This window comes from Prionailurus bengalensis, chromosome F2 (genome assembly GCF_016509475.1).
Source record: "Prionailurus bengalensis isolate Pbe53 chromosome F2, Fcat_Pben_1.1_paternal_pri, whole genome shotgun sequence".
Lineage (NCBI taxonomy): Eukaryota > Metazoa > Chordata > Mammalia > Carnivora > Felidae > Prionailurus > Prionailurus bengalensis.
This window is the reverse complement of record NC_057353.1, coordinates 38,559,273-38,576,413: the sequence shown is the minus strand read 5'-3', so window position 1 is coordinate 38,576,413 and position 17,141 is coordinate 38,559,273. Positions and strand designations below refer to the sequence as shown.

General features: G+C 37.7%; 1 protein-coding gene across 2 annotated transcripts in view; it reads right to left on the bottom strand.

The window, feature by feature from the left end:
- The window catches only part of SLC26A7 (solute carrier family 26 member 7), a 118,429-nt gene that overhangs the window by 47,442 nt on the left and 53,846 nt on the right, over positions 1–17,141 (bottom strand). For both annotated transcript variants that reach the window (XM_043601353.1, XM_043601354.1), the window contains 3 exons: positions 6,463–6,615; positions 2,902–2,984; positions 615–762 (listed from right to left, as the gene is read on the bottom strand). In XM_043601353.1, coding sequence (XP_043457288.1) covers positions 615–762; positions 2,902–2,984; positions 6,463–6,615 — 384 coding nt within the window. The remainder of the gene's footprint in view (positions 1–614; positions 763–2,901; positions 2,985–6,462; positions 6,616–17,141) is intronic.

Below are 17,141 nucleotides of genomic sequence, written 5' to 3'. Positions count from 1 at the left end.
CACAGGTAATTTGCCATTCTTAACCACTATTCCACAGCTGTCCCTGTCGACCTGTGCAGGAATGTAGGGCCATAAGGCTTGAAAGAAGAAACTAGCACGAGCAGATTCAGAAATAGGATCAATAAAATTTTCATTCTTTGGTATTCTTAGAACAAACCCTTGTACCCTTTAGTTTTTTACTAACAAGAATAAGTAATATTAATGAGCACTGGGTGTTGTATGGAAACCAATTTGACAATAAATTTTATATACTTAAAAAAATAGAAAGACAAAGAAAAAAAAGAATAAGTAATATTAGTGTTTTTGTTACTTTGAAATTCACGGTTTTTTTTTAAGTCAGAATGCAATGATAAATATATGTAGATTCCCTCCTACAATCAAAAAGGACATCAAGATGTCCCTCTTCCTAGGAGAAAAAAATGATAAATTATAAACCAACCCATGAGGGCCAGATTTTCAGCTTTCTATGGATGATTTTTGAGATTTTCTGTGTTCTATCCATTATTGTTATACACTTAGGAAAGTGACATTTTTTGGAAGTTCAATGTTCTCAGGATCTGAGTAAAGAGTACCATGATACAACAGCTGGGGAGAGGGGCTGGGGTATACTCCACCTGGTTGTCATCAACTGAATATTTGTATTTTTTGGCAGATCCTTGAGCAAGAGCCAGGGAGGCCACGTAGCCGACAAGTGCCACTCCAAAAGCTTCAGTGATTACTGCAGAGAGGACATTCATTGGGGGAGCTCTAGGTGGAGGGATTCTGTGGAAAGAAAAACCATGCTGAAGTCATCAACTTTCATGTAATTTCTGTAACAACTTGCAATGAATTCAACTGTGGTAATGACTATGAAGTTTACATAGAAAAAGTGAAACACCCGTGTGAAAACCAAGCAGCCTTGCCCTGAGAAGCCCTTTGTTTTCAATATTACTTAGCAGAAAAGCAAAATCACAAGGATCGCCATGGTGACGGCTCCATGCGTCCATCAGGCATTTACGCCCAGGGAATTCAGGTTTTACACTACAGAAACTCTGACTCAAGGAAAATGTTCTGTACCAGAACAAAAGCAAATCTGGAGTGTTCTTTCATTCGAACTTTTCCAAATATTTAATTGGCAGGCGTTAGAGACTGTACTTCCTGCCCTGAGTACTACAGTGTTGTACAAACAATGGTTTATTGTGAGCTATAATTCTTGAGCTAATCCCTAACTTCGCCATTGAGTTCATAATCTTAATTATGTTTTTAACTCGATCCTTTCACAGTACACTATGCATCACATATGTGAAGAAAAATGTGGATAAAGGCTCCATCTACCCTCCGTTGTGAAATACAGGCCACAGTTAGCTGTTTCCCAGTTTTAAAGAACTGTTTAAATTATTTCTTTCAACTAACACCCAGCCATTGTCTTACTGTGTTTTGAAAAGCACTTGAGCCAAGGTATCATTGTTGATTTATATCCCTGATGATACTTTGGAAGACTTACTTCCTCTTCAAAAACAAACAAAAATCCCTCTGGGGAAAAAGTAGGGACAAAAGGGAAGATAATTGATGTTGACTTAATACCTAGCATGAAAGTGGAATGTTCAACCCTTTCAATTAGCAGTTTCATTGTCTACACAACCCTAGACCAAGCGCCACTCATGCACTCTGGCAGAGAAAACATTTTAAGAAAGTTTAGGTAATGCATCTAAGTCACAAATCGAATGATAGAGCTGGGGTTCACCATCTCTTTTCAATGCCACACTCTTTCTATGATTCCTTAAGAGAATAGGTCTAGAAAGGTCATTCAAAATTAAGGAGAAATAAAGCAGTGGGGGAGAGGCATGATTTTTTTTTTATCCACTAACTAAAGTTTACCCCCAAGAGAAATTGATCTCTAACATTACAGGCCCTAAGATATCTTAATATGATGTACAAAGCGTTGCCATTTCAGAGTATATGAATTTCTGTTTTCTAAAAACTGAGCTTGACTAATTATTAACAACAATAAGCTGACCCAGAAAGAAACAATAAGTTGACTTTTGAAGGTGGAAAAGTAGAGAATCCTGTAGAAAACCCAAGATGATTTAAATAATAACCTGTATCTACATAAAGGCTAAAGACGGTTGTTTTTTCTAATTATCTTGATAACCTCTGAGAATTTTTCTACGTTCTTCCATTTTAATGTAATTACAAACCAAAATTTTGGACTGGAAGATAAAAATACAGAGGACTCAACAACTGTAACTTTGCTGGACATTTATAAACACTGGTGTATATATAGCCCATTAAGAGGGAATAACCCATAACACACCCCTCTCTTCCCTAAGATGTCTTTATGTTCCTTCAGACTATATTTGGATCACGTTTTGCCCTTCAGGGTCAACATTTCACGTTAACCTTCCTCTTAGTGTCCACAGGAAGGCTTTAAGAAACCTTCTCCGCTTTTACCCTCCCTCACCATTATACACCACCTAGGCCTATGTGCGGGGTTATTATTTCAGATGATGCTTCTGTACTTTTACTATGTATGAAGTGAAATAAAAATAGTCATAAGAATATGTGAGTGGAATAGGGAACAATAAATCCCAGGGGTGTGACCATAATTTGAAAATTCAATGCCCTCCTTTTTTCCCCAAATAATATTTTAGTAAATAATTTGCAAATCTTTCACCTGAAGTAAGGCTGTATGAGATAGTCATCAACTTCCCTACTAATAGGCAAACAGTTTATGAAGTTACTCTTTCTCCATATGTGTATTATTTCTTCCTATTATTTTCAAACAGAAATTAATTAGAATTTTGTCCTATAGAGAGCCTTTGAAAGAAATGAAATCCATAGCCACCTACCCCAAGTCCTTTCCTTCATCAAAACCAAACAAACAAACAAAAAAGGAAGAAAGAAAGAAAAAGACTACATTACCCTTTTGGAATATGACCAACTACTTCTAATCCATATGTGATTTCCATATTGGTACAATAACAAGCAAATGATGCAGCAATAATCTGTGTGGTTCCATTTGAAAAAAGAAAAAGAAAATTATTACTGGCCTCTCAAACACCTTGAAACTATTTTTAAAAGTAAACATTGTTCATGTGCCCCATGATTGTTAAGAGTCATGATGCAGTTGCACAGACTTAAAAATTAAGAAAACTTTAAAAATGAAAAAAATCCCTCTGAAATTTGTGAGCACTTGATTTGCAGCCTCAAAAGTTAAATGGCATCCAACAATACGGCTTTTCTAATATCCTTCCTGATGTGTCTATCCAATTATGTCTGATTTTGAAGGGGCGCAGAACAGAATATAGGCGTGTATGTGTGTGTACAGATACCACAACCAACCTAAATACCTGTGTCTCAGGACGTGAGGGAATGCCTTGTAACACAGCATGATTTCCCTCCATGACACCAACCTCTCAGGAGTTTGAGATATTGCATTAATATTTCTATATAGGTTAGTTGTCAGCGATGATTGACAGTCTCCTTGGGAAATTTTTAATTTTGAGCTTTCACTATTTCTTGAAGCAAAATATACTAGTTAATAACATGCTGGACTCACTGTTTTTAAAGTCACCTCCGTGGAATCGCAGGTGCCCTACACTCTGCTATATGACATATGATAAGCAAGGTGAGGTCTCCTCTGCCTGTGTGCATAATCACCTGTAAAAGGTATGTTCGGAACTCAGTTCAGCCTTTGTTTTTCCTACCATGCCACCCCCATGTTTTCCATCCATTTTCACGTTCTCTTGTCATTCTTCTGATAATTTTAGTAGGTACTAGAAATTTCACATATAGATTATGGTATCAGTTTAGATCTTATACACGACACTTTTTCTTTTTTGTCAAAAAGAGGAACACCAATTATCTATTTAAAGTACAAAGTTACCATATACATGGCCAGAAAAAAGGTTTAACAAAACCACACTAGCAAATTAAGGCATATTTGAAAATTAATGCCCAATAATATTATTTTGTAGGGATTTTTCCTATCTGTGTATTTCTGTTCTGTGATGATATTTAACCAAATTTATAGAGGGTTTTAAAATAACAAGTAAACTCACAAAGCAAAACAGCCTTGAGAATGTTTTTAAAAGGCAATAAAACTATGCAGATTATACTGTTAAACATAATAAATATTGTGATATAATAGTGTTTTCTGATGAAGACAGCAGTAGGTAAAAAGTCAGGCCTATTAGGTTAGAATCAGAAGTATTAACGTATTCGAAAATCCCTAAGACAATTAATAAATTTAATTGCTAATAATTTCCAAGAAATATTTACATCAGGTCAGAAAATACTATGAGATATAAAAGAAAATATACCATAGGCACAAAATATTGGTTCCTTCTTGAAACTGGAAGAACACACAAGGTGGAGGACTTGTAGCCAATACTAAAATCAAGGAATCTAAGCCACTGAATTGGCTTCCAGACAACATCTTATTTCCTCACTGTATTTCTTTGACATGATTCAACTTCCTTTATCAGCCAAGTCATTGGTCCCTCTTCAATATTATTTTAGTATTATAGGTGTGTATAAGACACGCACTGCCCTTAGACTTGGGCAACATGGGATACATGTCCAGGCAGGTCCAGTGCTTTAGAGGGTTCTAATCTGGCCCTCCTCAACCTGTTGCCCTTCTCATACAAGGAGAGCTTTGTAGGGATGAAGGGATGTGTCCAACTCGCCTGTCCCGGTCTTTCTGGACGACACTTTGGATACTCAAGAATTGATGATTTCCTGCCCAAATGGCCCATGCCTGCTTTTGGAGTATCTCCCCCAGATTCACCCTCCCAACGTGGCCCATGAAAAGGCCAAGGGACAGTTCTGGTGTGGAAGAGTGAGGATGTGTTTGGAGTTTAGATAATGGGACAGGAATAGCCACACATATACATACGAATCTCTGTCCCACGTACAGGGGACAGAGTCAGAGGAGGAAGAGGAGGGGCAGGCCAAAGAGCTGGCTGGCTCTCCCCAGGCTACCTTCTTCTGGCAAAACTGGAAGGAATGGGAGAATTCTCTATTCTGACCGTTCAAGGTAATCACTGTGGCGGTTTAGTCAAACTAGGAAAACAAAACCTGTTTTCTTTAACACGTTGGTCTATAACTTTTAAGTATTCAGGCCCGAATTAGCACTTTTACCTTGGCTCTTGCAAATATTAGGAGCAACCTTGTGTAAGAATTACCTCTCTCTCTCTCTCTCTCTCTCTCTCTCTCTCTCTCTATATATATATATATATATATGGATAAAAGATACTTCTTACTAGTTTTGCATTGAATAAGTAATTTTTTTTTATTACCAGCTAAAGGGCCTTGTTACCTAAGGTTTGGTTTCATTTTTTTGTTTTCATGCAACTTATGTAATAAAGCTTCCCAAGATATAATAAGATTTCTTAATACCTATAGGACTTTGGAATAAAATGGTATGTTTCACAGTTGTTGCTGTGAAAACTAATAATTATAGTACCCTCCACTTTTATGGCTTATTTGAAATACACACAAACACACACACATTATATTGATCACATATGTTACATGCATCTCCATAAATTATCAGGAGTATAGAATCATCCAAGGTCTAGCTATGGAGAGAGGCCATCCATCTCAGTTTTACAGAAATATGTCATAGTCCTCAGAGAGCTTCCAACGTGCTAAGCTTACATGTTTATGTAAACCTACACCACTTCAGCAATATGAATGAATATTTCAAGAGGTGAAATGATTTAGACACCTCTTGTCCTGTATGTGTATAACCCAAAGACCATTAAAAAACTACAGTCAGGTAATGATAGGTTAGTAGGCTGTGGCTGTGTTAATATTTCATTTTCAACTTGTGCTTTGTTTAATTAAGAGTCCTCATTAGAGGCTCTTAAAATTTCAAAATGCAGTTTGTAATGCCATAAACCTTAATGTAAAGCATAATTCATTGCTTTGCCAGGTACAACAATGAAAAATATATTAGAGAACCAGGCCTGGCCCATGAAAATCATGAGTATCCTTTCAATAAAGCAAAATTAGGTCAGCAAAAAAGGTGTTAATAACTCTATCAATCACTAATGGACATTGGTCAACTGATAATACTTCTCTGCATATCGTACAGATGCCACATTAGTAGGATGGGGTATCACTTTTTATAGCTTTTAGGGAGAATCATTCCAGAGATCTTCTGAGTCTCACCCTTAGAAATGTCTTCTTATTTAAAATCTGAAGCTATATGTTCTATTATTTATGTAAAAAAAAATTACAAGCATATGAGAAATGCTGTGTAAATTGAAAACATGTGTGCCTCCTTTTTTAAAAAGTATTGACTCAAAATGTTTCCTGTTCTTACATTAATGTATAGCCCTGCAAAATTAGCCTGACTTTAATGAGAGACAGGAATAGTTGTGGGTTACTGTAGACAATAGAGTGAACCTCTGCAGGTTACCCCAACAACTGGCAAGCACTGTAAGGCAGAAGGCTAAATGTTGATTTTATACTTACCAAAACTAAATCGACAGGAAGAACAACTTTAATTTTCCTTTTAAACTGTTCATTCAGCTCTTTAACCAGAACAAGCACCACGATGCTCAGCAAGGATAACAGCAGCGCTTCCAGTCGGACAGACTTGATGTTCTCAAAGACATATGCATAGATCTACAGTGATAAGGAAAAATACAAACAAATTTCAGGATCATCCACAATATACCAACATCGAAATCTGGCTCCAAATGAACTCAGTGATGTTTCAAAAAATATGTTAACGGATGGGGGGTGGAAACGTGGGATGTAAAGGGTGGCCAGTGCTGATCCAGAGCAAGTACATTTGCATGTACAAAATTGCTTTGCCCTTGATTCTCCCATTAAACTCAGTGTTTGCTCCTTCCTACATAAGGACATGGCTAGAGAGAATGACTCTTCTGGGTCTTTCCCAGGACACTTCAATGGGCAGAGTGCTAAAACTCATTACCCACATGCAGATTCATCAGTAAGAGCAGTAAGGGGACATAGGCTCTTCCTCAAATTTCAGGATCAAACATGCACTCGTACTTTAAATATCTATGGATACATCTGGAGAGTTAATAGCTCTGCATAAGGAGATATTTGCATTTATCTGTGTCTTCCAAATTCTCTCTTGCAAAGATATAGCACTTGTATAATTTTAAAGATTTTAAATAGACCTTAAATGCTTATCTTCAACATGTCCCTTAACTCCTCCTTCTGCTGGATCATGCTATAATTTTTATAAGCCCATTTCTGTTTGTCCACAACAAATTCTTCAAGTCATTTCAGGTGATCTAAACTAGCTTTCACTCTAGCTCACACGCTATTCTCACAGTAGCCCAACTTATTGGTTGGTACTTTGACCTCTCTTTTTAGTATCTCAAATATAATTTGACCACGACTAAAAATACTGGATCAAAATATTATGTATATAATGGATCAACATAGACTATGTTCCTTAGCATCTCCTAAAATTCTGCTCAGCAGGTTTCCTAATTACAGGACCCTCTGGTCCAGTGATCAGGAACATACATGAGGGATGTTGTAAAGGAGGTGTAAAGGAGATTCATCAGGCTAGCTGAACTTCAATTCAATATGTTAAATGTTACCATTAACACCGTAACTCTTTCAAATAAATAAATAAAATAAACTCAGTGAAAATGGAGCCTCACTAAGTGAAAGGGATCAGGGTATAATGTAGGTAATCCAGAATTCCAGTTTAAAAACAAAACAACAACAGCAAAAACCAAAACACTACATGAATGATCAAATACATAAGGAATAATTAGCTTTACCTGTTATCTTTTTCATAGTATTCTATTTTATCCCACACTCTGAGGGTACTATAATCTCATAGTCACCTGCAGTGCAGACAGTATTTTTTCTGTCTCTTGGATGGTAATTGTTCACAGAATTCCTACAGCAAGTGAAGGAGCAGGTTCCACTTCTCATAGTCACCCCTTACTCCATGTCAAGGACTAAAATCCAAAACGCTACTCAGTGAAATATTTTCTATAGGATATGGGGTTAGGGGAATGTTAAAAAATTTTTGTCCAAATACATAGCTTTCTGATGATTAAAGGATAAAATTGAGAATATCTGGGGCACCTGGGTGGCTCAGTCGGTTGAGCGTCCGACTTCAGCTCAGGTCACGATCTCACGGTTCGTGAGTTCAAGCCCCGTGTCAGGCTCTGGGCTGATGGCTCAGAGCCTGAAGCCTGCTTCTGATTCTGTGTCTCCCTCTCTCTCTGCCCCTCCCCCATTCATGCTCTGTCTCTCTCTGTCTCAAAAATAAATAAACATTAAAAAAATTTTTTAAAAATTTAAGAAAAAAAAATTGAGAATATCATTCAGATGATTTGTCAAGGAAAAACACAAGGATCCAAATGTTTTAAAACAGTTAGAGGATTATTCCTTCTGTTTCATGCATGGTATTAAAAGTATGCCCTTTTCCAAAGAAGACATCTAGATGGCCAAACAGACACATGAAAAGATGCCCAATGTCAGTCATCATCAGGGAAATACAAATGTAAACCACACTGAGATACCACCTCACACCAGAGTGGCTAAAATGAACAAATCAGGAAACTACAGATGCTGGCGAGGATGTGGAGAAATGGGAACCCTCTTACACTGTTGGTGGGAATGCATACTGGTGCAGCCACTCTGGAAAACAGTGTGGAGGTTCCTCAAAAAATTAAAAATAGATCTACCCCATGACCCAGGAATAGCACTGATAGGAATTTATCCAAGGGATACAGGAGTGCTGATTCATAGGGGCACATGTACCCCAATGCTTAAGGCAGCACTTTCAACAGTAGCCAAATTATGGAAAGGGCCTAAATGTCCATCAACTGACGAATGGATAAAGATGTGGTTTATATATACAATGGCATACTACTTGGCAATGAGAAAGAATGAAATCATGCCATTTGCAGCAACATGGATGGAACTGGAAGGTATTATGCTGCTTATTTCAAGTCAGTCAGAGAAGGACAGATATCAAATGTTTTCACTCATATGTGGATCCTGAGAAACTTAACAGAAGATCATGGGGGAGGGGAAGGGGAAAAATAGTTACAAACAGAGAGGGAGAGAAGCAAATCATAAGAGACTCTTAAATACAGAGAACAAACTGAGGGTGGACGGGGGTGGTGGGGAGAGGGGAAATGGGTGATGGGCACTGAGGAGGGCACTTGCTGGGATGAGCACTGGGTGTTGTATGTAAGCGATAAACCACAGGAATCTACCCGTGGTACATTCCAAGAGCACACTTTACACAGTATGTTAGCCAAGTCGACAATAAATTATATTAAGAAACTAATAATAATAAATTAAAAAAATAAAAAAAATAAAAGTATGCCATGAGAGTGCCTATACAAGAAAGGGGAGAAATTTACTAAACTCCAAGCCATACCAAATTTGCTGTAATATGCGTTCTGAGAACATGTGTTTGCAGTAATAAAAATGACCACCCCAGAATGAAAGGAATGACAAAACAAAACAAAAACAAAACAAAACAAAACAACAAGAACAACAAAAACCAGGGTTTTTATTGTCTGTCTGAGGTAAACTACAACTTGTAGAACAAAGCACATCCCACAAGATGCTCCAGAAGAACATGGGGGCGGGCAAAGTTTTGCTAGAACCAGCATGAAGAACACAACAGAAAAGCAGGCTGATGAGGAGCGTCATCTAATGACTGTCATGTGGACCCACACAAAGAAGTCACAGCTAAAGTCAGCTTGTAGGCAACGAGTGGCATATGGGGACAGAGATAGGAATAGGGATAGGGATACACATATACACACACATACTTACACATATTTACATATGCTCATTTAATGCAAGTCTAGGCATCCTAAGTACACATTAAAATTTCTCATTTCTCATATAAATCCAGTCATCTTAGAATGCTATCACACACTAAGCTTCAGTAGATAAAAATTCCTATTGAAGATCAACTTCACTTCTCAGACCTCTGAGGATCAAAGACAGTTTATATGTGTACAGATAAATAAATAAGCTATTTCATCACAGCTGACCAAACTGTTTAATAAAATAGGAGTTCAGCTCATTTTGAAACTATAATACTAGTTCTCTAAATGGACCATTTACTATAACGTGACATAATATGAAAAATATCCTTTTGGGATGAGCACTGCGTGCTGTATGGAAACCAATTTGACAATAAATTTCATATATTGAAAAAAATGAAAAATATCCATATGTATAAACAAATCCATTTTGAGGTATTTTAAGGAATAAAAACAGACTATTCATAATACACCTATTGTTTCTTATGTTCTTTACTGAAGCACTCACTAAACATTTGCGCACACACTCAAATTTATTTATATAATGTGTTTTTATCTGATCTGATCATTCTTAAGGTTTTATTGATGGATTCTCAACTTCTAGAATAGTGTCTGGCTGAGAGACACTAAACAAATATCATTGAATGAATAAATACTTTGGCCTAATGTAGTAAAAATAATCATAAATCTGTAAAGAGGAGATTTTACTCTGAATAAGCAGAATGATGAAGAAGGGCAGGACCCAGACTCTTCTTTCCTCACCATCAATACCTGATCTACATCATATTAAGGGTATTTGTAGTTATCATTTATTTATTCTGTCAACATGTTTGTGTACAAGGCCTGGATCTAAATGTTAAAGCTACCGTTGCAGTAAATTTCAAGTAATTGATTTTTTATATCTGCTATCTGATCCCGATAATCAGATTTTTAATAACTCCACTTTTTTAAGAATGAAGCAAAATCTAAAGCTAAAAAAAAATCATATTCAGGATTTAGTTAAGGGGGTCATACCCTTTCAACAGTTTCACATTTATACAACTGTTACTGAAGTTCTGAACAAGGCCCTGTAAAGAAATACTTATAAATGAAGAAAAATCTAAATTATATCCATTTTGTTAAACTTAATAAGGCAAAGAGAAAGATCTTAACTTTTTAGAAATACTAATAGTATTCAAAACTAAATGGACTTTCGGGACGCCTGGGTGTCTCCGTTGGTTAAACATCTGACTCTTGATTCTGGCTCAGGTCATGTTCTCATGGTTCGTGAGTTTGAGCTCTCATTGGGCTACAGGCTGACAGTATGGAGCCTGCTTAGGATTCACTCTCTCCATCTCTCTCTGTCCCTCCCCTGCTTGCACTCACGCTCTCTGTCTCTGTCTCTGTCTCTGTCTCTCTCTCTCTCTCTCTCAAAATAAATAAATGAACATTTTTTTTTAAAAATTAAGAAAACACAAACTAAATGGACTTTCTGTCCAATACGCAATTAACTAGAAAATTCTATCAACCAATTAACAGAAAATTCAGTCAACCAAAATATCCTTTTTGCCAGCATTCTGGTTGCTTTAGGTTTTGCAGTAATGAAATCTCCATGACAGAAAAAAAGGATTTTAATGTTTTAAGTATATAATGCTTCATCGACAACTCTTCAGTAGCAGCAATGAGTATATTTCTGAACTATCTACAAAGGGACCACACGGAATATGCTAATATACATTTCCATGCCAAAAAGAATATATAAACCCTTTAGTACTATTATTTGTTGTTCCTGTGCTATTTTTGTGTTAGGAATCTGTCATAAATCACTTTCTGTTTCACTACAGAAACAACAGAGTGATAGTACAATCAGCAAGCCTTAATAAATCTGTCAGTATACTACTGTATAATAGGTAGAAAGTACTAATCTGTAATCCACGGGTCTTGATTCCCCCTATATGACTTTGAGTCTATCATTAAGCACAAAACCAAGAATCCATCTAGAAAAAAATAGTAACATTCATAAATGCTTGCTACCATGTGTTCAGCCTGTGATCTGAAAACACATGTGGCATCATCTGTGCACAGACATATATTTAAAATCCATCAAGCGCACTTATAAGAGACAGAAGAGAAGAAGACACGAACATAGAGTGGAAGGCTTTGTGGTAACAGAGGCACAGTGTGGTGTGATGCATCCAGGAGCCAAGGAATGTGCAGAGCCACCAGAAGCTGGAAGACAAGGAAGGTTTCCCCCTAGAACCTCCAGAGAGAGCGTGGCCAGGCTAGTGTCTTGATTTTGGACTTCTGGACTCCAGGAATGTGAGAATAGATTTCTGTGGTTAAGCCACCAGGTTCCTGGCAAACTGCAATAGTTTTCACAGGACACTAACATAGTCATCAAGTCAAACGCTTCTCATTGCTGAGATAACTCAAAGAGGGTGTCAGGGACTCAGCTGTGCTCCCCTAAAATTCATAAGCTGAGGCCCTAACCTCCAGTACCTCATAATGTGACTATACATGGAAAGAGGGCCTTTAAAGAGGTAATTACATGAAAATGAGGCCATTAGCATGGGCCCTTAGTCCAATCTGACCGGTGTCCTTATAAAAGGAGGACACACCAGCGATATGCACGCACAGAGGGAAGACCAGGTGAAGAAGCAAGAGGGTGGCCATCCGCAAGCCAAGGAGACAGGCCCCAGAGGAAACCACCTGTCCCGGTATCTTGATGATTGATGTCCACCCTCCAGAGCTGTGGGAAAATCCACGTTTGTAGTTTGATCCATCTAACTGTGGCGGCTTGTTACAGGTGCCCTGGCAGCCTGCCACAGAGGTACGGGTGACTCAGATCTTTTCCCTTTGGAACTTCATATATACCCTAGTTAATCACCCTCTCTTCCAGTTAACTAAGATAGAAGTATTTTTAAGACAGAAAGTGAAACTAAACAGAAAGCTTTTAGTAACAATCACTACATGATTAATACCATTAAGAGAGACAGCCAGCTGATGTAAGCATCTCTCCCAGATAACAAGGCATGGCGGATAGCTGTGGTAAGGATCTCAACAAAAGTGCCTAACAAAGGCAGTATTTAGAAGACACTTGTCAGAGCCCCAAAGGCCTCAATAATCAAGCAGCTGAACAGACTCATTCTGTAGATGTGGAAATCCAGGCTGTAAAGATTCATGACCTACTAGGTGACTTGGCTTGCAAGTGACAGAGTCGGGGCTGCGATGCAGATGCCCCGAAGCCTAGACCAGCACATTTACCAGTTTACCAGTGACTCACTCACTACTCCTCTCTTCCAGTCCAGCATACAATTTTTCCAAACTTTCCTGGTGCTTCCTGTTTTCCTTGGAATGGCAACACCACCCCTTTGAAGGGGAGACCACCATGGCACATGCAGTCTTTGATTTTGGTTGTTAGTGGTGGGATGTCGAGGTACCTGGCCGCAACTCAGGCAAACCAGCCCTTCTCACTCCTGGCCCTGCATCTTTGACATCAGTAGCAGAATCATGCAAGGCAAGCGAGAAAGCCTTCCAACTTGATTCTAAAAGCTGCGAGTACAGGGACCGCGACTGTTTTTTCTTAACATATGCATATCTGGTGAAAGCCTCCTTGCATCCATACAGTGCATTCACCTTAACTCCTTCTTACCACCCTAAATGGAGAGGAATTTTCACATTTTTGCTATCACAAGCGATGTGGGGAGGGAAACTTGCGGGAGAAAGAATGGGAGAGACTGTTTCAATATCATCACTTTCTAGAAGAGTGGGAGAATTAACATTTCTAGGCACGAGGCTAGCCATCTTATGTGCAATGACTCATTTAATTTCCCAATTAATAAAAGGTGAGTCTTATCATTTCTCCTTCACTTGTCACGTTACCCACATTCAATTACACAACCTGGCTTCCTTCATTAACATTATCTGAGATGATTCTGTTCACCAGTCTGCCTATTCCTGCCCTACTTCCTGCCCTTTCAGTATTTCAATAAAACTCCATGGGAACAGGAATATTATTTTTCAAAGGCATCCTCAATGCCTATGAGGCAGTTAGTTAATATTTACTAAGGAAATCAATTCTAGTGGTTCTTGACTCAAGGATGCACACTAATCTCTTCCCGTCCACGTGTAGTTTGGAAAATCTCCCCAGATTAGTCTGTTGAACATTTTTGATTTTGAAGCCTCACACTTAGTCCAACTCTCCCATCTGGCAGGTGACGAGACTGAAGTCTGCTGTCAGCCCTGGCGTTTTTTTTTTTTTTCTGACTTTTGTTCTTAAAGTCAGCTTTCACCTCCTTGGGACCTTTAAACATGACCTACAATTGCCCAGACATGCCCTCTCCCTGCTCCAACTCACTTTCAACTTTATTATGTTTGAATCCCACCTCTAAGCAGATATAGATTTTGCTTAGGGATCCCTAAAGCCATCTCCAATCCCTCCAAAATTGATGCTGGTACTCGTTCTCCCTGTTCTTAGGAATTTGATGTCTCCTATAAACTTTGCCTGCATATCATTATATCATTAAACATTCTGAGATAAGCATTGTTAAATCAAATGCCTCAAATCCCTCTACATCCTAAAGTAGCACAAACAGAAAGACAACAGAAATATGAAGCTGAAAATGTAACCCGAGGCTGTATTTTCATGAGTACAAACAAGACCTCAAAAGGAAGAAAGAAAACACAACACTCTATTATTTTTTACATAATTATATGCAAACTTCTCATCAATAAGTGCTTCTCACACTGGGCATAAATCCATTCAGTATTGCTTTAAGGGATAAATGAAGTCTGCAACCAAAATGTGAACTAGGGGAAGTATGGTGTGTTAGACATAAGAGACAACATTGGGTACACGAAACTCACAACATGCACAACCAAGCTTGCCACAGCCCAGGTGGCATCCAGCCATCGCTTGTTTAGAACACTAAGTTTAAGTTGAATTACTTGAGCATGGATTTTGGAGTGCTGCATTTTTCAGTGAATTGTGGGGGATAGAGAGAGCTTAACCCAAGATGGTCGAGTGGCAAAAATAGTTGCCCTCTGCTTTAGAATTGTAAAGCAACCTTTGTTGCAAATGCCCATATAATTGTTCCGTACCCAAGTTAAACCTGCCACATTTTCTATCCCCTGCATCGCTGATTGAATCAAGCTGCAGATGAACATTCATTTTCTTTCCCTTCAATTTATTCTGTCCATTTTTCAGAGTATATTGAACATCCCTGCAATTCACAATAGACATGTCACAATAACTGCAGAGAAAACATAGGCTTTCATAAACCATCAAAGTGTGTTCTTGATTCAGAATTCCCAGAGGGCTTAGGTCTTCAAAGTAGATTTATTCTCTACATATAAACCTCGTTTGTACATATTTAATTGTGATCTCATTCTCTATTTAAAGAAAAAAAGTTTCATTGGCTCTGATTTCCTTCTGACGTTTCTATCCCATTTCATTAACATTCTTGGTTCCTGCTTTGCAGCCTTCAGGGATGTTCACACTAGAAAAGTGCTTCGCTTGTACTTCAGGGATGGGGGCAGGAATGAAACTGTTTTTCAGTTTTGAAACTCCTCATATTTAAGGAAGGAAATAAAAACTTCCAAAAAGGGTAGTTGAATATATTGCCAAGCTTGACTTGTGCTCTCTGGTTTAATGTACAGAACTGCACATAATTATTTAGAACAGTACTCATATAAAGCCATGCCAGTGAAACTAACTTTGCCAAATTTATCATATGTTGCTACAGGCCGAGACACTGGCGCCATCTCAAAGAAATCCACATGTGCTAATATGAACTAGGAATTTTTGTAATTTTTATTGTGCCTTTTGGGGAAACATCCTTTCTAATAAAAGGATACATTATCATTTCTCAGTTAAAAAAATTTATTCTAGAGAAGAATTAAACTTTCCCTCTTATCTGTTTAGGGAACCAACTATCATTCAAATATTTGAATCTTAAGAACAACAGGAATGAAACAATGTAACTGGTGAGCCAGAGTCCCAAGACAGAATTGACCTTCGTAATCTTATTGCTTCTGCTTAGTTTTAAATATATTCCAGCAGTGTTTATAACTTATTAAGCGAGTTTATAACCATTGGGGATGGTGAGCTGAATAGATGGAAATATTTTTCAATGAAAATAAACTAAAAATCAGAATTTCTTCAATTCTGATGACTAACCCTTATTAAGAGCAGATATAGTTATTTTTTAAAGTTTTATGAATTTCGAAGTCATATTTCTAAGTTGCAAAAAGAGAAGTAAGTTTGTTTTACTATTTAGCTTTGATTATTTGATTGAGTCCTCCGCAGATTATAGGAAAAGTATCTATTATTATTCTATTATTATTAATAGATAACAGTATCTATTACATAAGTAGCACTTTAAAATTTTTTTTTTTCAACGTTTATTTATTTTTGGGACAGAGAGAGACAGAGCATGAATGGGGGAGGGGCACAGAGAGAGGGAGACACAGAATCGGAAACAGGCTCCAGGCTCTGAGCCATCAGCCCAGAGCCTGACGCGGGGCTCGAACTCACGGACCGCAAGATCGTGACCTGGCTGAAGTCGGACGCTTAACTGACTGCGCCACCCAGGCGCCCCCATAAGTAGCACTTTAAAAAAAATCTTAGTTATATCCAATATGAATTACTAGTATAAAGATAATGGCTTCTATTTAATGAACACTTATTTTATTCCAGAAATTTCATTTAGGAAATGACTCCCAATAGGTATAATTATCACCAATTTATAGAGCAGGAGCCAAAGATACTTAGTCATTTGGTCAAAGCCAGAGTTCTGATCTGAATCTGGGCTTTTAAAATTCTAAAGTTCTTTCTCCTGTTGCCTCTTTCTAAGGAAAAGAAAAGATAGATCAATTAGTGTCTACTTGATTGTATGGGTCCTAATAAAATCACCAGAGCTAAAAGTTAAATCAGAGAAAAAAACTGATATTTACCCACTCCTTTAAAGATCATTAAGAAACAGCCATAATTTAAATTCATTAGAAGTATATGAATTTAGAGATAAAACTTGCAGAACAAAGGGAAAAGTAAAGCATTATGTGTGAAGGGATTTAGGAAGGCAAAAAAAAAAAAGATGAATTAGGCCTAATTCCATCCACTTATTATTGGAAATATAGGAGCATCATAATAGTGTTCCAGAGGATCCATTTGCATAGAAAGACCCTAGAAATTCCAAGGCACTCAAAAAGCTTTAGTGGGGTTTAACACTTCTGGGAGAGCCCCTCATCTTACGAAGCTGGGTAACAGTTTTCAGGTAGAAGAGAAAAAGTGGTCTAACTATTGAGCTTAGCTAGCATGGGTCGCATGTGATCTACAGACACAGAAAACGGAAATGCATTAGGGCATATCTCCTTCTTAAGACC